The 27,146-nt window shown below is 31.6% G+C and overlaps 4 protein-coding genes across 10 annotated transcripts in view; 1 reads left to right on the plus strand and 3 right to left on the minus strand.

The window, feature by feature from the left end:
* Positions 1-2,800, minus strand: part of Tps1 (Trehalose-6-phosphate synthase 1) — a 30,431-nt gene extending 27,631 nt beyond the window's left edge. The window contains exons 1-2 of one of the 2 annotated variants that reach the window (XM_087416283.1): positions 2,642-2,797; positions 1,054-1,193 (exon numbers count right to left, since the gene is read on the minus strand). The gene's annotated coding sequence lies outside the window, so the exon portion shown is untranslated. Of the gene's footprint in view, positions 1-1,053; positions 1,194-2,641 lie in introns of both variants that reach the window. The other variant, XM_087416282.1, reaches the window with a different exon arrangement.
* Positions 2,801-4,692: 1,892 nt separating this feature from the next.
* Nipsnap (protein nipsnap) lies at positions 4,693-8,127 on the plus strand. The gene is made up of 6 exons (XM_011059066.2): positions 4,693-4,870; positions 4,979-5,193; positions 5,347-5,529; positions 6,404-6,572; positions 6,777-7,044; positions 7,148-8,127. The coding sequence occupies exons 2-6, from the start codon at positions 5,108-5,110 to the stop codon at positions 7,294-7,296; spliced, it is 855 nt and encodes a 284-aa protein (XP_011057368.1). The 5' UTR covers positions 4,693-4,870; positions 4,979-5,107; the 3' UTR covers positions 7,297-8,127.
* Positions 8,128-11,685: 3,558 nt separating this feature from the next.
* Positions 11,686-20,884, minus strand: Tao (Serine/threonine-protein kinase Tao). 6 transcript variants are annotated; one of them, XM_011059068.2, is made up of 12 exons: positions 20,738-20,884; positions 17,727-18,158; positions 17,269-17,617; positions 16,774-16,949; positions 16,478-16,640; positions 16,003-16,352; positions 15,504-15,749; positions 15,175-15,402; positions 14,675-14,914; positions 14,192-14,449; positions 13,837-14,093; positions 11,686-13,708 (listed from the first exon to the last, which is right to left on the minus strand). In XM_011059068.2, the coding sequence occupies exons 2-12, from the start codon at positions 18,030-18,032 to the stop codon at positions 13,588-13,590; spliced, it is 2,694 nt and encodes an 897-aa protein (XP_011057370.1). In that variant the 5' UTR covers positions 18,033-18,158; positions 20,738-20,884; the 3' UTR covers positions 11,686-13,587. The 6 variants fall into 6 exon arrangements, with proteins under 6 accessions (XP_011057370.1, XP_087272406.1, XP_011057369.1 ...); XM_087416280.1 differs by having other exon boundaries at positions 16,003-16,331; positions 20,327-20,880; XM_011059067.2 differs by having other exon boundaries at positions 20,327-20,879.
* A 543-nt stretch (positions 20,885-21,427) lies between these two features.
* On the minus strand, positions 21,428-24,873 carry car (vacuolar protein sorting-associated protein 33A). The gene is made up of 8 exons (XM_011059070.2): positions 24,630-24,873; positions 24,350-24,546; positions 23,280-23,764; positions 23,044-23,164; positions 22,697-22,857; positions 22,052-22,597; positions 21,851-21,973; positions 21,428-21,759 (listed from the first exon to the last, which is right to left on the minus strand). Exons 1-8 carry the CDS (start codon positions 24,726-24,728, stop codon positions 21,671-21,673), a joined length of 1,821 nt encoding a protein of 606 aa, XP_011057372.1. The 5' UTR covers positions 24,729-24,873; the 3' UTR covers positions 21,428-21,670.
* Between the last annotated feature and the right edge of the window lie 2,273 nt (positions 24,874-27,146).

The raw sequence follows: 27,146 nt of genomic DNA on the forward strand, positions 1-27,146 counted from the left end.
GTGAGTCGGTTATATCCAGATCTTTCGTAATCAAAATCGGAAATAGCCGGCGACCAAGAAATTGATTCGGCAAATCTCTATTTGATGATACGCTTGACATAAAGATGGAGCGTGAAAAATCAACGGCTTCCGCGATTCGATCGGTTAACAATAAAAAGACGCTAAATTCCATTAAATTTCGATAAAATTTGATAAACTTATATAGACTATATGTATATATCAGAAAGAATTGAATATATTAGCATCTTTCTTCAATCCAATATTTAGAAAGAAAGGTCGATATAATTCAAATTACTCCACTCTTTTTAAATGATAATAAATTTGCTCGCCTTGCTCTTGAAATTTCAACAAATTTTTGTATTTAAAAGGAGATAAGTATATATTTGAGACGTTGAAGAGAGAGAAAACAAAGAAAGTAAAAGAAAGTAAAAGAAAACTGAGTGCAAAAAATATACAAGCAACAAGAACAGACCTAATGGCAATTTCATAAGAATGGACAGTCTATTCTTATTAAGTCGGTTTCAAACATGACCAATATATGTCAACTTTATCGTATATTGACCTATATTTATATAGAATATAGATAATCGTGCACGTTATGTGTGTGTAATATTTGCTAATGTTGGCATACATTGCCGTCAGGAACCATCTCGTTACGTCTATAATTAGATCGGTCTTTTCGAAGTGCACTTTCTTCCCGCGATAATCATTTCTTCTTTTTCTGAGGCTTGCATTGCAAACTTACCTCTTCAAAAGCGAAAGAATCTAATTAAGAAAATCATTTCTCATTCTCAACAAACGGTCGAGGAAAGCCTAAAATTGTCGTTCGACAGCGCGTGAACGAAATTAATTCGGTAAATACACATGTGAATCTGTCCACACACTCGTGACGATTTATATCGTCAGTAATTTTTTTATACGTAGCTCGCGGACGTGTGCATTCAGTGATACCGGAATAACGATATCGATATAAAAAAAAAATCGCGTGGCAAATTAACTTACGCGATTCTTCCTCGCATCGTATTATACTTTACGCGTAGCTTTATTTAATACCTTTCGTGCGGATTTCTCGGCATCGCGCCAAATTGAATCTTCGATCAAGTTCTCGGTCCAAGTAGGTAGATTTCGAAATCGCACGGTACGGTTCGTTTTCCGAGGTCAGTTTTCCATAAGATAAACAGAATGTAGATAAACTGAAAAATGAGTCAATGTCATTTGCGAGTTAACATACTGTGAATTTAACCGATCATATTTCAGTGCTATAGATTGTATTGTTGTATGTAAATATATCAAAGTGCAGCAACATAATATGAGCGCCTTAAGTGATAAAATTTGTGTATACTTTCGCTAATAATACGATGATATAATTTTAATTTCTATCAATCAAGATAATATTATCTCTTTATCATTATTACGTAACTTTATAACAGCGTCTATATTTAGAACGATTCCAAATTCCGATTTTAAACTCACCGACAGAATTGCTTATAGCAAATTTCTAATTATACAATTCATTGTTTCTGATTAGATGAATTTCAATCTTGATTTAACTTATTTTTTATCTTCTACTTCTAAGAATTAAAAAAAGATAAAAAGTAAACTAAACTGAGATTAAAGTTAATCTACATTGGTATTGTAAAATGAGTCTAATGTCAATTTTTACCAAAATAGATTAACTTTGAAACTATAAATTAGATTAAATTTATATAAATTAAAGTTACTTTATATGTAATCAAATTTATATAAATTGAAATTAATCTTTACATTGGTAGACATTATATGCCCGTTTCTATCAGTGTAGATTAATTTTAACTTATTTGCTTTTTATCATTTTTTAATTCTAAGAATTAGAAAAGAATAAAGAATATTAAATAAAACCGAAATTAAAGTTAATCTACATTGATAGAAATATAACATAATGTCTGTTCCTGCCCATATAAATTAACTTTAATTTTAGTTTAACCTACTTTTTATCCTTTTCTAGTTTTAAGAATTAGAAAAAGATAAAGAATAAATTAAACCAAAATTAAAGTTAATCTACATTAGTAGAAATATAACATAATGCCTGTTTCTATCCATATAGATTAACTCTCTTTAATCTTGATTTAATTTACTTTTTCTACTTTTCTACTTCTAAGAATTAGAAAAGAATAAAGAATATTAAACGAAATTGAAGTTATTCTAAGTTATTCTATTAGTAGAAAAATGGATACAAGTCAATCAAGTTAATCGTTTACTTAATTATGGAGTTTAGTGCATGTGACGCACAGTAACGCAATAGAGATTATTTTGCCAAACGAAATCGTAAGCCTAACAATTTCAATTTCGATTAAATCACGAAGGAATAGAGGACGCTCCGGCGTGTTCCGAAGAAGAAAAAAACACGCAGCGCGCAAAAGTCCGACTCGCTCCGTTCAAACATCGTTTTTGCGCAGCTGTACCTTTCGGTACTTTCAACCTTTAATTTGCAACCAACGCGATGAGTAATAAGAGCCGCAAAAAAAAAACGTGAAAAAACGTGAAATCAGCGGTGAACGCGCGTGCGATGACTGACAAACGTTCTTTTAGCTATCAGTCAATCGACCGACCGGACGGTCATCATCAGAGGACAAAACTGACAGATCGACCTGGGGACACCCACCTCAACTCGATTGTCGTCCTTTATTTCGTGTTTCGTGTGACAGCGTGAACGTAAAATGCGTCCTCGGTGTTCTTCTTCCGAATGACAAAACTGGACCTGTTCGAGGATATACTGTGCGTGTACCGGCAAATGACGCGATGATGGCGACAGTAGCGGCGCCGGTTAGTATCTTCACGAGAGATGCTTATTTGAGAAGGTAACACCAGTGACCAGCCAACTCCGGCTATAACTGGTGCCCTCCTTCGCCAAGTTTCTAACTGAGCGAAGCTAGCCGCTTGAATCGATAATAGTTTTGCATGGCCTGCCAACCGTGAACGGAATAATTTCCTAGGTCTAGGAACTAGGGTCAAATAAGAGGTCTGTTCGCGTTACTTGAATGTTCAAAAGATTTTGCACTTAAAATGAGATAAAAGATTTGTTCGTGTTGCTTGAAATCTCTAAAATGTTTGTACTTAAAACGAGATAAATATATATTCGGACGTTAATGAGAAAGAAAGCGAAGGTACTGAGTGTAAAAACTAAAAAGTGTTTAAAGCAATTCGAACTAACCTAAAGGCTGCGGTACGGCCTTTAATTTTTGCAAGGAAAAAATATATTATTTTTCCCAAATTACGGTTAAAATATTAAGAAAATTGCAATGCGGTTACGATATTCGTAATCAGGAAAGTCGCATTTAAAAAAAATTAAAATCAAGAAATTAAAAAAATACATATTTCGATTGTAATCGTTACCTTTGGTTGGAGTACATTTTCTTATCTAGTGAGAATGACAATGGAATCGACATTGAATCGATGATGTCGATTCGACATCGATTTGACATTGATTCCATTGTTATTTCTTACTGGGTTATAATCTTGTAAATTTGACGGTTTGAGAATCTTAAAGAAGTTAAGTAAGAATCTTATTATATTAATTCCAATTTTGACTACTTTTTATCGAACTTAATATATCTTTCTCTTCAATAAATACAATAATGATTCGAAAAATATGTATTTCAACCCAGTAAACGAGAATAGATTAAAATGGATTGAAATAGAATCAGATTTTTAGAAATATGTATTCACGAACATTAAAATCCTTTTTAATCCGAATGCATTTATTATATTTAGGAATTGCATGAAGCACATTTCTATGCTTTAATTTCAATCTAAAAATAATATATGAGTTTTTTTTCTGTGCCTCATCTGAATATTTCTCAATTCATTCTGAATAGGAAATGCAGTCTTTCAATCCAATTGAATCTCCAGTTGAATTCAATTCAATCCAATTTAATCCAATTGAATTCAAGAAAGTTTTTGTTATTTAAAATATGCATTCAAATAGATAGAAAATTTTAATTCATTTTAATATTTTTAATCCATTGTTGCTTATTAAAAAGTTTCGCTGTCTCTTATTAATTGGAATATCTTCGCGATGATAACTTTCATAATGATAACATTTTTAATTTCATTTGTCTGGAACATATTCTCGCGATAAGTATAATTGTTTGAGCATCTTAAGAGATTTATGTTTGAAACCTCGCATAAATTTATTGTTTAACGAGACTAAAGTTTATTCTACAATGTTCTCTTTGTTTCCTGTTTCTGGTTTTTTTCGAAATTCGTTAACTTTTATCTCGGGATAAAAACAAAAAAACTGGATAAGAAACAAAAAGACAAGATGTAAAAAATAACAAAAAGCAAGAAACAGAAAACAAAAAGCATATTGTAGAACAGGCTTAATTAAAATTACGTTCCAAATTCAAGCAAAACAAAGTAACAATAACATTAAAATCATGACATTAAAATGAATCGGAAATGATTGAAAAATGATTTTTAATGACTCTCATTTTGGAGTCATTATGACTCGACATAATGATTTATTGTTGTTCCGCTTGCGAAACGTCCTCTCCAAGGCAAATTTTATTTGATAGTCATGTCACGTATAATATATATATATATATATTGTATCAAGTAAAATTTTCCTCTGAGAGGACATATTTTGGAATGTTATGATAATCCTCTTATGTTTTTCAGCTCAACTTCTCATAGTTCATCTTTTCTCCTTTTCTCAAACTCCAATATGAAAAAAAAGGAAAGCTGAATCATGAAAAAATAGACTTGTAATATTCTTAATTAAAACTGTACGCGCTTGCGTGCGATTCGTTTCATCAGACGTGGCCAAGTGTTTATCAACGTTCGTCGCGTACACAATACATACGCATTTGCGCGCATCTCGAGCTCAATGACGGTAAGTCTCGCTTTTTTTCGTGTTTAGGGAGAGAGAAAACACGAAGTGTCGCGCAACCAGATTACGAATATAAATAAACCGACCGTTCGAATTGGTGGCTTTCCGCAGAGTATCGGGAGCGCCGCGAGTCCCACCGCAATCTCTCAACTCCCGGAGCTGGATCGCGAAGTGTCGCGAACACGACCGGGTGAAGGTGAAGTACGACGGGAAGATTCGTGTGTGGAGATCCAGTAGGAAATGGCTGCCGTTTTGAGGAGAGAATTTCGTATCGTGACGAGCGTGCTTGCCGGTAACGGGAATCTACCGTTGCTCGCAGCCGCACGGTAAGCACAAGCGAACTCGTGCGGAACATGATTGTCGTTATTATTTTTTTCAATTTTTTTTAACTTCTTAACGCGAGAGCGATCTGTACGTGAGAGTCCGTAACCGTAACGGACCTGCTGCTCGGATTGACTAACAGCTATATTAATTCGTAGGTATCTGACGAGATCGTCGATCCGCTGTGACATCAGCGAGGGATGGCTGAGCAAACTTCTGGTGAGGAAGATCGAGCCTACGAAAGAATCGCACTCGCGAATGCTCTCTGACAAGGAAGTCATTTATGCACTGCACACTCAAAACATACGGCCAGATTCGATTGACAAATACTTGGCCAACTAGTGAGTCGACATCTTTGTGATCTTGCATCTGAGTGCGTGATGGTTCACTGACCTATAAATTCGATGCAATAGGGTCGATCTGTCTTCAGCTGCATGCAACGCTTCTAATTTAATTTATTATTAGTAGTTTGCTAGTCTTTATATAAGGCTAATCTAACAGTGTACTCTTGATTTCATGTTTTTTGATTTTTACTTCTTGCATTTTTTCTTATTCCATTTTTCCATTTTCTATTATAAGAAACAAAAAAGTTGAATTTCGAAAAAGATAAGATAGAATAGTAGAAGACAAAATCCAATACCAAGTTGAAGTAATTTAGGAAAAATCATAGTGATGTCTTTCGATATACTTTGACAACGATTTTGTGAATTCATGACAATGAATTTTGTAATTGCTTTTAATTAAAAATCAGTTAAAATTATTATCGTATCAAGAATTCATCACAAAATCGTCACCAAAAATGTTTTGAATGACATGTTTTTCTTTAAAATGATTTCAACTTGAAATTTGATTTTGATCTTATGATTTTGTATTCTGTCTGAAAAGAACATGATGTTGATAAAATAGTTGCAAAGAATGAAAAAGGCAAGAGGTAAAAGCAAAGAACATTGCAGATTAGCCTTTATAGATATTGCAATATGTGATCTTTAAAATATAAGTAAAACTTGTGTTCTTTGTCATACAGTATTATATTATATATTTAATTGGTATTATCAGAATATAGTCAGAATATCATTTGTATGTACTTGTTTTGTAACCTTTTGTAGATTTAGTAGATTATCGAAAAATATATATATTAATGTTAAACGTGTTAAACTTTAAATAAGCCTGTGTTGCTAAATGTTTTCTCCTTATTTTTTTTTTATGCCATTCCAGTGAGGAACACGTTAATCTGATACACTCAAAAAAATCTGATTTGAATTGCGAATTAGTGGGTTCGTGGACAGTGGAAGTAGGAGACTTGGATCAGGCCTTACATTTATGGCAGTACACAGGTGGTTACGAACGTATAGATCATACACAAACTGTGCTTTCTAAAGATGAGGTATGAAATCTTTTGTAATATACAAAGAAAAGATGTCAGAGACATAGATCTATTCTTTTCAGTTGATATTTCAAATCATCAATATTTCGCATTGCTCATGTCTTTTTTAATGAGAGAAAAAAAAAGATAATAGTACAAGAAGTTCAACTGAAAAGAATAGATCAATTGCAATGAACATTGATGACTAAAATCTAATTTCCATAGTCTTATCAACAACTGCAAACGGAACGTGGGAATTACTTAAGATCACGTCATTTGCAATATCTGTTGGCGTTTAGTTATTGGCCACCGTTGACAAAAAGGAAAGGGCCAAACAAATATGAAATACGTAGTTATAGTTTGCAACCAGGCACGATGATAGAATGGGGAAACAATTGGGCTAAAGCTATTAATTATAGACGCAATAATGATGAACCGTTTGCTGGTTACTTCTCTCAAATTGGTAGATTGTACAATGTACATCATATTTGGTGTAAGTGTGAAGTCACATATTGTTTATATTACGCTATTTTATGTACATTATGCTCATTCATCTTTGCATATATCGCATAATAATATTTGTTTTTATTTCTCAGGTTACAAAGATCTTCAATCGCGTAAAGAAACGCGTGAAAGTGCTTGGAGATCGCCCGGTTGGGACGAGTGTGTCGCTTATACTGTACCTTTAATAAGAGAAATGCACTCGCGCATATTAAACCCAACTTCGTTCTCGCCTACGAAATAAAATTTAAATGGGTGCGAACATAAATGCATTTGTATATTATACCAGTTATTTCTTATAAATATATATATGTACGGATTGTAATATTGTAAAAACATTTGTTACATGTATACACTGTGTAGATTTAAGTATATGAACTATTTACGCGCATGAGAAAAGCTACAAATTTTTGTTGTATTACAACTGGCAGGAATGTAATAGTTTGTTACTATATGATGTTATACACTAGCAAAAGCGACAGTTTATATATATATATATATATATATATATATGTGTGTGTGTGTGTGTGTGTATATATGTATATGTATATGTATATGTACATACATATAAACATATGTACATATATAACATATACATATATATGTATAAATATTATATATAAAACATGCCATTTTGTCAAAATGTCAGTTGAATCACAACATATGTATTATATATATATATATATATATGTCTGTAGAGAGAGAAAAAGACATAAAGAAATGATCTTTATATTCTTCTTTTTTCTTTATCTACATTCATTTCAAACTATCCAATAGGAAGACAATAGGACACGTTTTGATTTTACTAACGACTTTCTTATTTGCCATATTTTTCTATTTTTGCGTATTACAATTGATATATATTACGAAAATGCATAGATAATACAATATAATAACATAAGTAGAAAAGATGTACCTGAATTTATAAAAAGCAAATCATCAGTAAAATCTACATATCATTTAAAAGATCGGTAAATGGGATTAAAATGCATTCATAGTTCTAACATTTTTTATTTTTATTATCTTAATATGTATTGTGTATTGGATTAAATGATTTTAATTGTTTAAACCTTAATTTACGATGCATCACTGCATATTTCTTTCCCCCCAATTGATTTAGTTACAAAATGCATATATATTACTTAAAGTTAAAAACGAAATTAAATTTGTATAATAATTATTAAAAATGTTTATGACTCGATTCGCATTTCGTATGTATTTCACGATTATTTATTCATTAGAAAGATATTGGTATCTCAATGGTAAGATATCTATCTAGATCAAAATTACATTTCATGTGTTAATATAACAAAGATAATAATAAACAATAATAAAATAATATTAATAAAATGTAGGGAGAATATATTAGAGTCTATTATACGTTATCTCATGCTACAGATGAGTTATATGATCATATATTGACTACAAATATTAACTCACCCATTCAGGCAATTACATTCAATTCGATGTAAAACACTTCAGCATTGTCAGAAAATTCTTAATGCAATTATTCTCTTTAATTGCAATTAATAAAAAGCTTAAAATATAATATTAGTTTTAAGAATTTACGTATATTTTTCAATCTAGACCTATACACATAACAAAATTGAATAAAGAATAAATATTACAGATGGTATTGTTGAGAACTACCTTAATATGCACTTTATGTATATACATGGAATCTCATTCTACCATCGAAATATAGTACAAGCTGATTGGTGTGAGTGTTTTTGTCTAACAGCAAAATGCAAGAATGAGTTACAATTGAATTATCAATAAAGCTTATAGAAGGTATATATTGGGATAAAGGAAATTAGATTCAAATTTTACTAAAACAAATCATTTTCAGGTTCGCTAGAGAATAAATCCAATATAAATTATATAGAACTTCGCGCATACATGGGTCTCTTTTTCACAATGCTGATGCATTTTTAAAATAATCATCTTTTTTGGGGGAGGAGGGATCGCGCTGTAATATCTTTTCCATAATTACATAATAGCAAACTAGAAAAATTATAAGAATCTGTGTAATAATATCGAAAATAGAAAGTACTTTCAGAAATCAAAAATTACATGTATATAACATTCACACGTGATCTTAAATAATATCAATAACGTATCTATTTGTCGCTATTTTATAAATACACATACTTTCTTATAATTAGCCTTGTTTAATCAAATTAACAATAATACAAATAATTATTGAATTTTTATTTGGCTGTCTTCAGATATCAATATTTTCATGTTTATAAAACATATCTGTGGGAGATTATTTTGTTTCACAAAATTTTTGTTTAGTAGATCGGTCTGAAGTATTTTCTACTTTCCATGGTATCAATAGTATTTATTTTGCAAACACGACTACACCTATTCTTATTACTCTGCATACTTTAAAAAAATAATGTCGAAAATAAAAAAGGAGTTACGATTTATCTTTAATTAAAGCCAGAAATTGTATTGAAATATATATAGTTACATTCACTTCGGTGTTTCGTCGTGTACAAAAAAAAAAAAAAAAAAAACAATATTCCTGTAATTGGCCGATATGTAAAGAAGACATAATTGGATACTGGAATCGTAATTATTACAGCAATCTCAAAAATATTGCGTTTCTATCTGATGATGGTGAACTGTATCGTAATACAAATCACTAGCATTACAAAAATCACACCTTAAATGGAAGTAAGTGAAGAACGAGCTCGTCAAATAATCACAAGCATAATTTGATACTATGATATTTGATATGCTATGCCTATGATTAATTGTCTAGCTTACCAGTTATCACATTCCAAAGTTAACTGATAAAGTTAGCCACGCGCACGTTTTTTTGAAAAATTTTTTATAAATCTCTCTCTCTTTCTCTCTTTTTTTCCATGTACACACACACACACACACACACACACACACACACACACACACCCGCGCGCGCGCGCACATGCAGATGCACAAACACACATACATAGACACACTCTCTCTTTTCATTCTAAATACTAGATATCATAATCAAAATTCCATATCGCAATTCTATATAAAGCGAATAAATATTTACAAAACTCTAGCAACATCGACAATTAATTTCCTAAATTGGGTATTCAGCAAGTTATAGTGATTACACAGACTATAGTCGAGAGAATAATCCTTTTGTTACATACATACAACTTAACTCAGAGACACAACTCGTGCTATAATTAAAAGTGCATATAAAACTTAACAATTTCCTTTTATATAGAACCTTCCTCGATGAAGGCAGGTTTGAAATCTAAAACTTTAATAATCGTAATTGTTTAATTAGTTAATTATAATAACAGAAAGACGTAACATATTAAATTAATCTAAACAGTTTTCCTAAACCACACATTTTACGTAATTTAGAATCCGGTTTGTTAGCACGAACAATCTCTGTTAGTCTGTTACGTTTCAAATTGATTATAGTAATTGATTTCAGACATCTGTCCCTAATAAGAATCTAAGGAAGAATTTAAATGTGTATTTTCATACATACATGGATGTCATCTTACTGTCTTTTCCATAATGTGAGTTATTACATTTCAATTACTATGTATAATATGCGTCTGTATTTACATATCATAATGGGAAATATTTCGGTTGATTGTGACAGTTTTCCGTATTGTACAGTTTGGAACATATAACCATGATAACAATTGTATTGTTTATGTTTTACTACAATCACTCATATCACTATAATTGAACACACTTTTAGATATTCGTTCGATGCATGCTAGTCGCGTATAATTTTCGCGTCAAATTTTATTTTTACGAAGATTAAAAAAAATACATAATATATATTACATATATATATATATATATATATATGTATATATATAATGAAAATTGGAATGTATATGCTACATTGCCATTGATAATGCAAATGACAAAATGTTTATTATGTGAATGTCGTTTAAAGCTTTCAATTTTTGTTTAAATGTATAAGTTATATGGGGGAAGAAAGATTAACGAACTTACGAAATAAAATGCAATATTTTTGGTCGTGCCCCGCAATCTGTTTTATAATTACTTATATCTCTTCTAAAACTAAATAAACATTTTTGTTTTAATTTAGGTGAAAAATCTCAAGTTATAAGCGTAAAATAAAATTATATAACGTTAGTTCTTTTTTTTTTAAATATAATATATACGCATTAATATATAATACAAGTATTTGATTGGCTTTGTCAACTATCGTTTACAAGTATTTCATGGTGACATGTTTTACTGCTCTCCATATGTATCTATAAATATATATTAAAAAGAAATTAATTGAATCATAAAAATTTACATTTTTTATGATAACAATAAAATTCTTTATACAATAAAACTTACTGACATTTCATATTCCAAAAATAAATGTTGATTGTATGTTTTGCTAAGTATTAACTACATAATATAGTAGCACCCCTGCTTAAAAATGTTATCGTTAATGGAAATACACTTTCTTAATATGTACTTCTTGAATTTAATACAAAACGAGATATTTGTTTTTCGTTGATTTTCTAGGAAAATTGTTATATAACAAAACATCGGAAGGAACAACAGTCACAATCATGGATACGGATTTTACATGTATAATGGTTTCGTGACATACAAAATAAAAAATATATGAAAAAATAATAAATAGGAAAACAAAACATGTATATTTTGATGTAAAAGTACAACATTGGGATGTGTACTGGATGAAATTTTGAATGCAGTTATAGAGTGTATGATACAATATAAAATATAATGGAGCGCGATGAATCAAAAGGTACACTTTAAACTCTCATAAGCAATTTAGAGGAACAAACGTTTGTTGAACGTTTATTCTCGTAAAACACAAATAATCGGTACAATTGAAATATTATGAAAAGTGAATATTTTGGGGAATTTACATATCAAATTAAGATAAATGTTATAGCTATCAGTATAAACGTGTAGAACATTTAGTTAATGCATCAATATCAATTTGTCTTATATTTAAAGTAATTAATATCTGCATGATTTTATTCCTTTTCATTAAATATCATATTTAACATATAAATACTTTTAACTCCACTGGTTTAATGCTGTATGAATAAAGACATGGAAGTGAAAAGGAAATCATGTGAGACATTAAATAACTAGCTTTATAACTGAAAATAAATTTACTTTATAATAACGTAGAAAATATTTAGATTAATAAAAAAACGTAACATCTTCATTATCAAGAATCTTTCATTATATAAAATGTGAATATTTAAATTTTCTTAAACAATGCAATAATAGATATAAATTAATATATCACATAAATAATTTTATATATTAATTTTATGTAAATTACATATTTAGGAAACATCCAAGATACAACTTTAAAGAATCTTACAAAGCTGCGTTTAGAAACTTTACCCGGGTATATTTATCGTTTTATCTTTGTTTAATATTCAATAAATAACAAAGATAAAATGATAATGACTTTCTGAACGCAGGAAACTTGAAAGGAATTGAAAAGTGAATACCAATTGCTTCTAATTCTCAACAACAATTTTATTAGCAATTAAATTCGTTATATTAATATAAGTTGAAAAGTATAAAGCAATAAAAGGATATTTTGTTGTATCCTGAATCTAAACCTCTATTAGAAAAATGCACGTTTGATTGCTGATATTTACACTTACAACAAAAAGATAATTTTGCTAAATTTATTAGAATATTACTTTACAAATTCTCCACTATTACTCTTTAATGAATATATATAATTAAAATCTGGAAATACGTAAAAAATATACTAATGCGCGCAATGCTCGATCATCACGAAAAACTTTAAAGTTTTCATCGTGAAAGTAACGTAAAAATCAGAACTCCACACTGAGAAAAATATCTCAGATTTATCTAAGGGAAAAAGAATAAAATATATATTATTTTCGAGCATTATAACTATTGTACTTATTTTTATTATATTTGTAGCATATTAATAAATAAATGTCTCTAAATTTTTTTCTGTGGTATAGGTGTGTATAAAATTCTTTATTCCCTATGTTGACATCATCTGGCCTATAAATTTAAAGATTCTCTAATGGATTATTAGAAATGAGATTAATGTTTGAAAGTTTTTCCTTTATCTCTACATGCATCTCAGAATATTTGGTTACGATTAATAAATATTACAATGTTGCAAAAAGCATCTAAATTCTTCTTCAATATGAAGCTTTCTCTTTCTTTTCTGGCAAAGTTTGTCGATACATCTGGACGATTAAAAATTACGCGCCTATGACAATTTCAGTCCAATACACATTCCCAACCTTAACAAATCTTTCAGGTTCGGTTCAATGCACGCAACGAGCCAACCCTTGTTATATTTGTAAGTCATTGAATTGTTATTATTATTATTATTATTATTATTATTATTATTATTATTATTATTATTATTATTATTATTATTATTATTATTATACGTCGGCAGACTCGTCATGTACTTACTACACAGGCAGACATACATACATATATACATATACATATATAGATACGTACGTATATATGTATATGTATATTAATATGATTAAAATTAAAGACTATTAGGGGGGAAGGACGTGGAGCTATTACTGTGAGCCAGACTTAACATAGAGCCACTAAGGCTTTCATCGTCCGGATAAGATTCTTTTGATGCTTCAGCTATCGCCAGAGCACTGCAATAATTTGAAAAATGCTATAAAATATAATGCAATGTTTGTGTTTGACAAATGCATATAGCATATTTCTTGCAAAAAACTTAATTAAACTTTGTATTGTATATTTTTATTTTCTTTTAACGTACCTGAATCCTATTCTTGCACTTTCCTCATCAAATTGCTGCAGTTCCCGTTCTTGCCTTTCATGTAACAGGCGTATACGTTCACTACGTTCTCGAAGGAATTCCTGAGTTTCTAATTCCATTTTTTGTTCAAGCAAAGCTCGTCTAACGGATACACGATCTTCCAATTCACGACGTTCCCTGTTCCTCTGCGCCTCGGCTTGCATCTTATTTTTTGATTGGTATGCCATTAGAATTTCTAATTCATAATTTAATCTTTCCTGTAAGATTAATATTAATTTATCATTAATAGCGAATAATTATAATGTTGTAATATAGTACAATATGCAATAATATATGATAATGTCAATTGTCAAACCTTAAGATTATGGCATTCTACTTCTTGTGACTCGTCTAGCCGTATACTTTGCTTTTGGAGCATTTCAGCAATACTTTGCTCATATTGATCACCTAAAAGTGCTAATTTGCGTCTTTGTTCTTCCTTTAATTTTTTAATAACTGCTTTTTGCTCATCTTTAGCAGTCGTTTGCAGGATTTGAGCTTTCAACGCTTTATATTGTCGTGTTTGTATTTTACAAGTTTCTCTAAACTGTTTACGAATTTGCATTTCCTTTTGCTAAAATTATAAACTCCAAATTATAAACTCTTTGTGAATACAATATCATATATGTAAAGAAAACATTGGAAATAATATATACATCAGTAGAATTTCTATTACATGAATTATTCTATACAAATAAAATGAAATTGATATTAAAGTATCAATTTTAATATTTTGCTTGAAAATCATTCTAAGAACAAATATCAATGTCTATGTTCATTATTACATATTGTTATTTACCTTGAGACTCTTCGGTTGTTGTTTAAGTTCTAATGCATGCTTTTTACGTAGATCACGTTCGGCTCGTTGCATATAATCCTGCTGATTACAAAGTTCTGTTGAATGCTGTCGATGTACTTGATCCTCACGAAGTGCGTGTACTGCTCTTTGTTGTCTATATTCTAATTCTTGCGTCTTTTCATGATGTCGCAGAAGCATAGCATGTGCTTGCTCCAACTGCTGTTGCCGTTTATTCAATTCCTGTTTATTTAATATATATATATATATATACATATATAAATATACATAATGTAATTAAATTCACATTCTTAAAATATCCTAGATAAGACAAAAATATCAATAAGAATCAATAAGTTTGATTTCGGAATTAACACTACGGGAAAAGAGTTGTTAACTCCAAATATTTAAAATTAAAAAATACGATATAGAAAAAATTTTGAAGAAAAAAATATATGAGAGTTTAATAATAAAAAAATCTTTAAATCAATAGTAATACGAACTTCACGAAGAAGCTCCTGCTCCAAACTATGGAAGATGAGTAACTTTTTTCTACGGAATTTTCGAATTTCAAGATCCAAATATTCTCGTTGTCCCCTCGCAAGCCGTTGTTCCTCTTGAGCTTCCATCTGTCTCAAATTATCTTTTTGACTTTGAAGTGTAGCATCTCGTTGCCTCTTTGGAGTTACTTCGTCCTGAGAAAGTTCTTTTTTCCATCTTTCTTTATAGGCCTATATAAATAAAATTATATATTTAAAGATATAAATTAAATGTGTAAGATTTGAATTAAAATTTTACGTATTATGATAAATTTCTTATGCCAACATCTTACTTTGTACTCTCTTTTCTGTTGAGCTTCTAGAGCTTTACGGTCAGCTTCATGTCTACTTGTTATCTCTTTATTAAGTTTCTTCTCAGCATTTTGATTTTGTTTTAACTTGCGTTCTAACTCTTGTAGATGTCTGAGTTGTAATTTCTCGAGATCCTTACTAAATTGTTGTAACAAAGTTTCATACTCTTTATCCAACAGCTGTTTATGTGACTCCATTTCCATTTTGCAACGTTCCTCTAATTTCACCTATAAATATAAGAAATACATTATAAATATAAGTATTTAAAAAATTTTTTCATAATTATCAATAATTATTGTTTAGAGATTTAAAATCTCTTTATTTAAATATCATTTTTTTAAACAATTGAATCATTTATCAAAATTTTAATTCTTTCAGACATACAAAGAAGTTTAGAAATTTATTAATTGTAATCATTATGAAATTATTTGTAAAGATTGTATAAATTCGTGATATTAAGTAGAATGTTTGAATTCTTACCAAAGCACCTTGATGCTCTCTCCTCATTCGTTTATATCCACTCATTTGTTCATGCATTTCTTCTTGCATATGTTCTTTCTGTTGTTTCGTAACAATTGAAGTTGTCCTAATTGTTGCAAAATTATTGGCACCGTGTTCAAGAAGATTGGCAGTGACACCACCTGCTGAGACCTTATGCCGATTTCTGACAGATCCAGAAGAATAATCATTACCATCAGCATTTGGCAGCGGCAGGCTATTGGTGGAGGAACTTTGAGAGCTTGCTGAGACGCCCATCGAGTGAATTGAGTGTTCTGAGGTAATTGAATTGCTTTTGCTACTATCGCCACCTGTTTGTTCATCAGGAGTATCTGTAAGTGATTGTAGTTTTGAAGATTCAAAAGTATGTACAACACTTTTAATTAGCATACTAAAAAAAAGTGTAAACGTAAAAAATATACATATAAGATTGATATTTGATAAATAATAATCATACCGTCAGCGTCACCAACTGTGCTCTCTGTTTCACATGCATCGATCATCAAGATCTTCTTCATTTTACGATAATTCAAATTATCTAATTCCCGAACAGCGGCTTTTGTTCTCTGTATCAAATCTATCAAAACTTGAGGAGAACGTGGTCTGGTGACAAATTGATGCTGTAAAATTGAAAGCCTATAAGAGAACAACTAGACTACTACTAACATACTATATATAATGAAACAAAAAAAAAGAAAAAATACATACGGATAATGTAAAGTATCGCTACAGATATACATAAGGACAACTCACTGATAACAGTTTCCCGGATGTTGGTCTTTCAATTGGACTTTTTGTGAGACACACCTCAACAAAATGTCGAAAAATATCAGTCCAATCTGGCGAATTTAACGTTGGAGTGTCATTCTGTGCAATATGATACAAGGCGCTCATTGCATTCATATTAAAATAAGGTGGCTTTCTTTCCGCTATAATCAATAATATAAATAATTCAGTTTTGTGTTTAAGAATAAATAATAATAAGAATATAGATAAAACTATTTTGCTTTGATAAAACAGAAAAATTGAGATGTTAATTAAATTATAGGATTTTGAAAAATTATATTAATGTCTTTTGAATTGGAATAGCCATTGCCACTTTATTGGACATAAAAGAATTATAAATGCAGATATTGAATAATTGTGCAAATTATAATTTAAATTATATGGTAATAATTACTTTAAGTTCAAACATACTGATGTTGTAATAAGTTTTTAGACATAATCATACCTTAAATATACACATACCTAATTCGATGCATGTTATTCCTAATGACCATACGTCAACCTTGCCATCATATTGCCCCTCGTCCATAGCTAATATAACTTCTGGCGCCATCCAGTATGGAGTCCCTACGAAGCTATTGGCTGGACATTTTATACTCGCGGACCCAAAATCAGCTAATTTCACTGTACCATTCTCAGTAAGTAAAATATTTCCAGCTTTCACATCGCGATGGATTCTTCCAAGGGAGTGAAGATAATGCAAGCCGCGCAATACACCTTCGCATATTGCAGCTATTTCTTCTTCCTTCAGTGGTCTTTTGTGTACCTCAATAATATCTGATGCGGAGCCAAGACAATATTCCATCACCAACTACAAAACAGCATACAATGGTACAGTTTTAATATTATTTAGAAAATGCTAGTTTGAAGGATTTAAAATATGATCGAATTAATCGAATAAAGACACAAAAATATCGTACCCAGGCAGTGTGGTCCCTGAGATAGCAACCCTTATACTCTATAGTGTTAGGATGATTAAGTTGCCTAAGAAATCGAATTTCCTTTAAAATGTCCTGCCACTTTTCCACCGTTTGCTTCCCCAGGTAAGACATTTTCTTGATGGCAACAATTTCTTTGGTAACCAGGCATCGTGCATAGTAAACAGCCCCGAAACTGCCATGTCCGATCTCGCGCAAATCCTCAAATATTTTCTCCGGATCATTTTTCTCAAATAATTCGGCAATCTCTGGGTCCTTTAAACTACCAGGCCTTGCAACAGCTGGCATAGTCGAGTTGTTGATAATTAGATGCCCGAGGCCTAGTCCAGACCTTGCCCTGTTATCTTTAGATTCCTTGCCCGAACCGTCTGTTTATATTAAATCCTCTGTCAGTCCATTCCCAAACTTAACATTCTATAAAAGAAATATGTTTTTAGATCTAGACGTATTAAGCTCATAAAATTTAAAGCTACAATAATTAATATATATAACTATTAATATATATAATTAATATATATAATGTCACTATATATATTTCATAATCTAATTAATTACATAGAAAATATAATACTAAAAAAAATACTTAAAAATTCATAAACTGTTATATGAGACGTTAAAGGTAGATTTCTTATTTCAGAGATAAGTCTTTACAAAATTATGCCAAAGAAAATCAAGATTTGTTAACTTTTATTTTTTAATACTAAATAGGAATTTTGATAAATACAAGTTTGTGATAAAGATCATCATAATCAAATAATATAAAATTTCATTTCTTTGTATTCTCAAAACATTAATGTAGCTAATATCGATATCTTAATATCTTAATATGTCAATATTTTTTAATTTATTTCAAATTTCAACAAGGAATTTACACATTTCAGTATTTGCAAATCATTAATTTTATCACACATTAATTAAGAATGATAACTTTGCAGTGAAAATATAAAAGCACTTTCAAATTAACAATTTAAAATCTTAATAATTTATGATATCGTTCTTGGATAATTATATAGATAAATATATATTTGTGTACTTTACACTAATCAGATTATCATTCAATTACAAAACGTTTCAATTGTGTCTTCTTACAAATTTCAATATGTCTGCATTTCCACAAACCGTCATGTTTTAATGTCAAGAATTTAATAATAAAGCCTTGCAGTTTTACACTATAACCGATTCGCACCGGAGATTATCTTGGAAACACTACTTTCCTACTCATATTCTCTAATTTCACTGCACGAAAGTGATTGCAAGCGATTTAATTGCAAGCAATTAAATTCTTTATGAAATTTTCAACTCCAAGTTCATCACGGGTCTGAGAACTCTCTCGAGAAGAAACTGTTCGTTTCTCGGAAAAGCATCCGCTAATTTTCCGCTCGTGTATCAAAAGTCAAGATTCCTCCAAGCCGGATGTACCTTACGCGTGATTTACGAGTGTAAAGACTGAGTGTACACTGAATGGCAGCACGGCGCATTGAAAACGCAAAGGCACAACACAAACATTTACTCGGCCCATTGTCAGAATCTTGTCATCGGTCGTTGTCGTGTCATTTCCGTTTTTTATCTCATTCGCGGGAGTGAGGATCTAAATGCGATTTCCCTCGCGATCACGGTGAGGAGGGCGAAGAGGAAACATGTAACAACTCAAACGACACAGAAATAGGCACGTTCTTCCCGTAGGAGCGAGAATCGCCGAAGTCCCGTCATTGTTGTCGCGTTAGTCACGTTACTCGTCGTGGTCTTTAATAGTCTCGAGTAGCTGACACCTAATATCTATCATTAAAGAGGCCGATTCTCGATAAAGAGGAGCCTATCGGAGATTGTCGTTTCTGTGACAATTCCGTCGCACGGACAGGATTGGATCAGGAAAAGCAAAAAAGAGAATGGAAGGGGAGAGGGGCTGGGAGGCAAAATTCGGCAGGGCGCGCACGAGAGAGAGAGAGAGAGAGAGAGAGACAATTATTGACGCGCGGCGCCGAGGAGAAACATCCTTAAACGCGAGCGAGCCACCTTCGGATTCGTGATTCTTTTCGCGAGAGATCGGTGGCAACGCGACGACGTCGGGAAATTCGTTGGCAGATGAAAAGGGAAGTTCGCGGACAGATCGGACGACGACGATGACAAAGACGACGACGTCGATGATAACGACGACGACGACGACGACGACGACGGTGATGGCTAGAGTTCGCAAGAGGCGGAGAAATGCGGGCGTAAGGAGGGTTGGGTCCTCGGCGCTTATCGGGCCGATCAGGCCCCCTGCCCCACCTCTTTCCGTCGTCGTCCTCGTCCTTCTCGCACTCCGCCGCACCCCCAGCCGCGTCACGGATGTCGCGGTGCTGCGCTGCACTGTCGACGACGGGACGAAAACATGCACCTCACGCGTTATAGCGCGCGCATCATGACGGCCGGTCCCGTCACGTCCCCGTCCGTTCATTCGTCTGTCCGTCCGTCCGTCCGTCCATTCGTCTGGGTGGCGTGACATCGCGCGGTTTCACACGCCGCGATCCACGGCGGATGGGAATCCCGTTGGGACACCAGGGCAGGGTCGGCTAAAAAAGGGTCGAGAAAATTGTATTCACCTCCAAAATGGCGAGGGAGCGGGCGGGGAAGCATGCGCCTCGTAGGCTCCGTGTGTACTCTCTTCAGGCGGAGGCGTAGCAGTTCTTTTTCCTGAACCTGGCCGACGATCCCGCGGGCATAATTAAATTCCTGCGATCCTCGGGCAAGCCTGCCGTTGATTCGCGAGAGTTGCGCACCGCGCCCCGGAACAATACACGCTTCGTCGTCGTCGTCGTCGTGTCGTCGCCGTATACGCACGTCACGCACACCCTACACACACACACACACACACACACACACACACACACACGTATATTCTTTCTCTCTCTCTCTCTCTCCCTCTTTCTCTCTTTTCGCGTACGTGCGCGCGAGCACTCTCTCGCGAGAGTGAACGAGCCGCGAGACAGCGAGCAACGACGAGACCACCGTACCTCGGATCCACGGACGACCGCAGGGACCGTGCGCGAGGATTCCTCCACCTGCGTCTCACGTCCGATTTCGCTCGTCCCCCTTCGTACCGTACTTGCACCGTATACACCGTACACACTACACGGCACACCAGGCGCGAGAGCCGTCTGTTCGCGATGGCGGTGGCGCTCTACGACGGTCACGTTGCGAATTAACTCGCCTCTTGCCGTCCCTTTTGTTGTGCTACTTTATCATGATACAATTCAATGAAAAGTAGAAGTTTCCTATTTACTGACTGACGAATAATTTGAGATCTTTAATAATTTCACCGATATACAAATTTCTATATTGTTGATGAGATCATCCTCAAATATTTACTTTATCGATTTAATTAGTTTGTGATTTAAAATTTTTTTTCTCCAACCTGCATATTCAAACACTAAGAAAAATAGGATATTCTTCATATCACTATGCTTCAAAGATTTAAGCGACTCGATTTTCCCTTTTAGAATATATTATATGTATGAACATACAAATTTATAAAATTACAGGAGAATTATAAAGGAGGATGCTTAATTATAAGCAGTTTAGAGACAAAAATCTTTTTGTTTATTAAAGATTTTTGTTACTTTCATTAATATCTAGAAAAACCTTAAACATTTTTAGATTATATTATGATCATATATTCACTAACTTTATAAATAGAAAAGTACTTATTACGTTCTCATGTACTGCAGCAGTTTATTTTCATTTTGTACATACATGTATGTACAAAATACAATTAGCGTTCATATATGTATAAGGTTTTTAAAAAAGATCTTATTTTTAAAAATTATATATATAAAATTTATGAATATAAAATAATAAGAAGGGAATATAAGATATTTACAGTTACTTTATCATATAAAAAATATTAACTCCTATTTCGATACTTTTTGGTTTAAACAGTTCTCTTCTCATGTTCGTTCTAAATCTTCCATTAAAGAAGTAAGAAACGTGTTGCCATTGATTAATCTCGTAGTTGCCACGACAAATTCGACATTTACTGAAAAAAATTATATTACATTTATTATATATTAAGTAATTACGTTTATTATTTGTACAAATAAATACTTCATAATGTAAATTACACTCACACTCTTCTTGTTGCGATAGAAACCGAAGAGCAGATATCTCGGCAAAAGTGCATCCTCCAATGAAAAATACTAGAATTAGTTTCGGTGGTTCCGAACTAGAGTCTTCGCTAGTAATAGAATTTCCTGAAATACATATTTTTTTTAAGGAATAAATATATTAAAAATAAACTATAAATAAATCAAGATTTAGAGTTGACTTACGTCTCGTTGACAAAAGTACACTATATGGGATGCTGCTTACAGTAGGACCTGGCAATAATCCCATCACATCATTCAATCCTTGCCATCCGTTTGGTTGTACCAGTTGCTCCGCCAATCTCACGCTCAGTGGTGCATATATGGAATGTACGTAACTAATATCTTTCGGTGTTACTTCACTCTCGTCCTCGACGGTGAGCCTTAATGCTTTCCTTAATACTGCATATTGTCGTACTGACTGTTGCTGTTTCAATAAGCCAGCCTTTTCCAAATTTAATATAGTTGGCAAATGTTGGTATCCGTAAGTGTGAATTATTTCTCTTTTATAGTAATCTAATAGCTTTGGTTTTAAACCAGAGTTTGTTAACGATTGTATACAAAGAAGACGTAAAATTTTCAATAAAGGTTGTTGCTGCGCTATCATATCTTCGATATATGCATTCGGTTTGTCTGTTTCGATACAGTTTAACAATTCTTGTTCGACTTGCAATGATTCTAGAAAGTTGCTCGAGTCGGTGACTTCTTTTATCATCTCAGCGATTGTGGTATCTGAATAAAGAATAATTACAACAAACAAAAATATTAAAACAAAAATAAAAAAATAAAATCAGAGAACATTAAATCCAAACACATGTTTTTATTACTTACGCCTTGCTAGAGATTGTTTTGTTGCTAACATGTGAGGTAACCGTGCAACAAACTGTTTAATTTCTTGCACACTCTTATCTCCGTGTCTTTCGTCAAATTGAGACGAAATCACTTTAGCTTTTTTACTAAGAACTGGCCCAACGCCGTTAAAATTTTTATCTCTGTAAAAATATTAGGTGTTGGAATTAATTCGTAGCGTTTTACAAGTGATGGGAAGTACTTTCATTAATGTATTTTTTAATGCTCATGTGAAATAAATAACATTCTTTCATTAAAAACGCTACGAATTAATTCCAACACCTAATATAATATGAAAAATTGTTAGAGAAATTTATATACACATATACCTAATCTCAGCAAAAAGTTCTTCTCCTGAATTTAATATAATTTGTTCCTTTTCATTCAGAGACATTGCTGTGGGAGAGTCATCAGAGTCGTGAAACTTTCTTGCAGGTAACTGCACAGTATCTATAATGGAAGATATTTCTGTTATTATTCCTTGTACAAATTGCGTTCAAATTGAAGAGATGTTTAACAATTATAATTCTGAAATATAAAAAAATATACAAAACCAATACTTTACTGTATTTTATTCCATATATTTCATCAATTAAACCTTCGTAAGTCAATTGTGTGACTAAAGGTGACAGTAAATCTACAGACCGATCCAACAATAATAAATGTTCAATGGCTACAGACGATACAGGGTGTGATTTATTATCCTCCTCTTCTCTATTTAGTCTCTCCAGTAATTCCCAAACTTTACTGGCAGCTGGTCCTCTTCCTGTGACTTTCGAAATTTTACCATATAACTTTTGCAAGCCTTGTATGGCTTGTGCAACTTGATAGAGACAAGTGGGATCATTTTCCAAATGGAATTCCTTAAAGGATCCGCTGAGTTCCATTGAGAGCAGATCATTATCAAATGGAAAGAGATCACACTTAAATTCTTCGATCAGTGTAAAGCTGCCAAAAACACCGCGATTCTGGAGCTTCTTTTGACAAAGTAGACTCTTGCGTGGTACAAAGAACAAGTGAAATTCTTTACGTGGTCTCTTACCCTCTTCTCTGCAAATATATAAACTTATAAACAAATATATACTATTTTTTAATATATATCAATTTAATGCAAATTATAATAAAATTTGACATAACATGTTATCATTATACAGGGTCCGGCAAAATGATCTCCCACATTTTAATCTTTAATAATTTAAAAATGTGGGAGATCATTTTGCCGGACCCTGTATTAGATGTAGTAAAAAGAAATCCATTATTTTTACTACACCTAATATCCTAATATATTAGGACCAACACATAATTTTGACAGTCTGTCTGCAAACATATTTTTACTCCTTCCAATTGCAAACTGAATCTTTTTTGTTCAATCCAATTTTTTTTTACTGCTCTAGACTTTCAAGAAATGTAGAAAAATTCAGGATTACTTTTCAACATTTCTGTTATATCACCAAAATAATTTTTTAACTCAAATGCTAAAATCTTTATTAAATAAAAACTGAAAACTGGAAAAGAAGACAGAAAAAGTAAAATTTTGCTTGTATCCAGATAGCAGATGAAGGGTGAAGACCCCTTTGTTAATATCACTGAATAGATATGTTGTATTCTATCTAATAATATTTGCTATGCACCAACCCATGAACATTCTCTGCAATCAGATCCATAAGCTCCAACTGTGGCCTCGAGATAAATATGACATTAGCAATGTTAGGTGGTATTGTTAAAGTCCCACCATACAGCGGATACATTTTCACAACACCGTACTCTTCTAGTAAATTATACTTAGCGACCAGACCAATCGGTCCAGCTAACGACTGGTCCCATATAATAGCCTACGGAAAAAAAGGAAAAATATATCGTAAAAACAAATTTGTAATTTGTTTTAATATGTCTAGAGAAGGTCAAGTAAGAGTACCTTTGGACCATCGCATTTTTCCAACAGACAAAGTAATCGGTTTCTCGCCTGTTCCTGAATAAGTCCGACGTTCAATCTACCTCCTGTTAGATACGACATGATTGCTTCGTAAAATTTTACGTATTGATTATATTTAACATATTTGAGATTACTTTGACAGTTGCAGACGACGGAGTTTCAATAAAACCAGAAAAGTTTTAAGAGTAAACTGGAGTAAAAGATGGAATTAAAGCGCCTCTATGTGTATAAAACGTAGACATGAACTACGTAGTCAAATCTGTGAATATTTCTGATGGGTAACATAGGACGTCGGTATTCATAGGATCTTATATTTAAAATCGTCTTAAGTACAGTCTTAAGAAGTCAATTAAAGGGCTATTAGCATCTAAAACAGTATTTAAGACGATCTTGAAATAAGAACGGATTATGAATACCGGCCATAGTCTTTTTTTATTCCATTTGGTTCTATTCCGTAGTATTTCCACGCATTTAAAAATTTTTTAATTTTTTTTTTATTAATGGGATATACGTTAGGACGTACTATTAGATATGAGAGCATTTTGGTAACGAGAAAACATGAATCATCGACAAACTGCCAGTTATAGAAAGAAAGATTGAGAGTGGACACATCCCGACCTTTTTCGTGCATCAAATTAGGAAGTTAACATTTTTGCCATATTATTACGTGGATTAGATAAAAACGAATAATCAACTTCCACGTAATATCCTGGTAAAAAAATTTTTCATGCATGAATATGTATAAATATGTATAAACATACATAAACATGCAATGTATAATTATATGAATATGAAATTTATCTTCATACATGTTTATACATCCTTGTTCATTTATATAAAATTACTTTTTAGTGTAATGGAAATAGTAATAGTAATATGAAAACATAAAAAATAATTTAAAAAATAATTAATAATTTTCGCATTGTTTGTTTTAGAAAAAAACAAATTTAGAAAAATATAAACAAAATTGCTCATACATAATTAAGCATAATTTTATATATAATTATATGTAAATAATTTTTTTACATTTCTTCTAATTCGATTTTTTGTAAAACATATATAGTGCGAAAATTACCTTTTTAATTATTTTTAATGTTTTCATATTACTATTATTATTTCTATTATACTCAAAAGTAATTTTACAAATAAAAAAAGAATGTATGAACTGTATGGACATATTTCATATACAGGGTGATCCATTAAATTGACTGATCTGAAATCTCATTTATTTTTGATGATACAAAAAAATATTTCAAATGGAAGTGGAAGGGTTTCGAGGAGGGCGTATTTTGCTTTTTTTTAGATAGAGACGTCAAAAAGATATGAAGGTTTCACTTTCACTTTTTAAAATGGAACTATATGATTTTTTTTACATAATATGATTCCTTCAATTATTTTGTATATAAAAGTATTAAGATAGTAATGTCAAAAAACTAATAATTGAAGAGATATTTAACATTTTATTTTGGCACATATTGATATAAAATATTATATTTCATGAACTATTAACTTTTTGAGAATCTTAATATTTTTATAAACAGAATAATGAGATGCTTTTGGTGTAAAGAAAACATATAGTTGCTTTAAAAAATTATGTATGCAAAATAAATAATTTTTTAAATAAGTAATTATTATAAGTATTATTTTCTTTATACTAACTGATTCATCTCAGTATTCTGTTTTTTAATTTAAATTTGTAAAGAAAATTGAAATGAATAAAAAGAAATCAACCTATAGAGGAACTCTCCACCACCTTCGATATTTAAAATATAATAAAAATGACAAAATAGGAGTATAATTAACAAATTTTAGTATGCGGGATTATACGAAAACGTCAAAAATATATACGATAACATAAATTTTTATAAACTAATGTTTAATGAAATATTGATAAATGCGGAAAAAAAAACTAACAACAATTAGAGATTATATTTACTATTAATTATTAGGTGTTGGAATTAATTCGTAGCGTTTTACAAGTGATGGGAAGTACTTTCATTAATGTATTTTTTAATGCTCATGTGAAATAAATAACATTCTTTCATTAAAAAACGCTACGAATTAATTCCAACACCTAATATTAATTTGCGATATAATTGCGTATATAAAACTTAATAATAGCAATAAAAAGTCATTAATATATTTATAATAGCTCTCATCGCGTTCAAGATAATTATCTCAATAAATATCAAGGTCCCTTCGTTTTGTGGTACGCTAGTTAGCGATATCCGATACAAAGAAGAACAATCTTTATAGTGAAGAGTGAAATGTATTATGATTCTATTCTTAATGTATAATATTATGATTCTACGTCAAATTCACAAGAACATTTGCAAAGAAAAGTTGAGCGATCCGTTAAATACCAGTGGTCTTATTACAGGAAGGTGTGAATTCTAAATCTTTTAGACCACTTATGATAGTAATAATTTTATTATATGCTATAATAATTTTATAGCATGTTAATTACATTTTTATTGCATTTTTAATATAATATCAAAA

This window comes from Acromyrmex echinatior, chromosome 19, assembly GCF_024713525.1.
Source record: "Acromyrmex echinatior isolate Ae372 chromosome 19, ASM2471352v2, whole genome shotgun sequence".
Lineage (NCBI taxonomy): Eukaryota > Metazoa > Arthropoda > Insecta > Hymenoptera > Formicidae > Acromyrmex > Acromyrmex echinatior.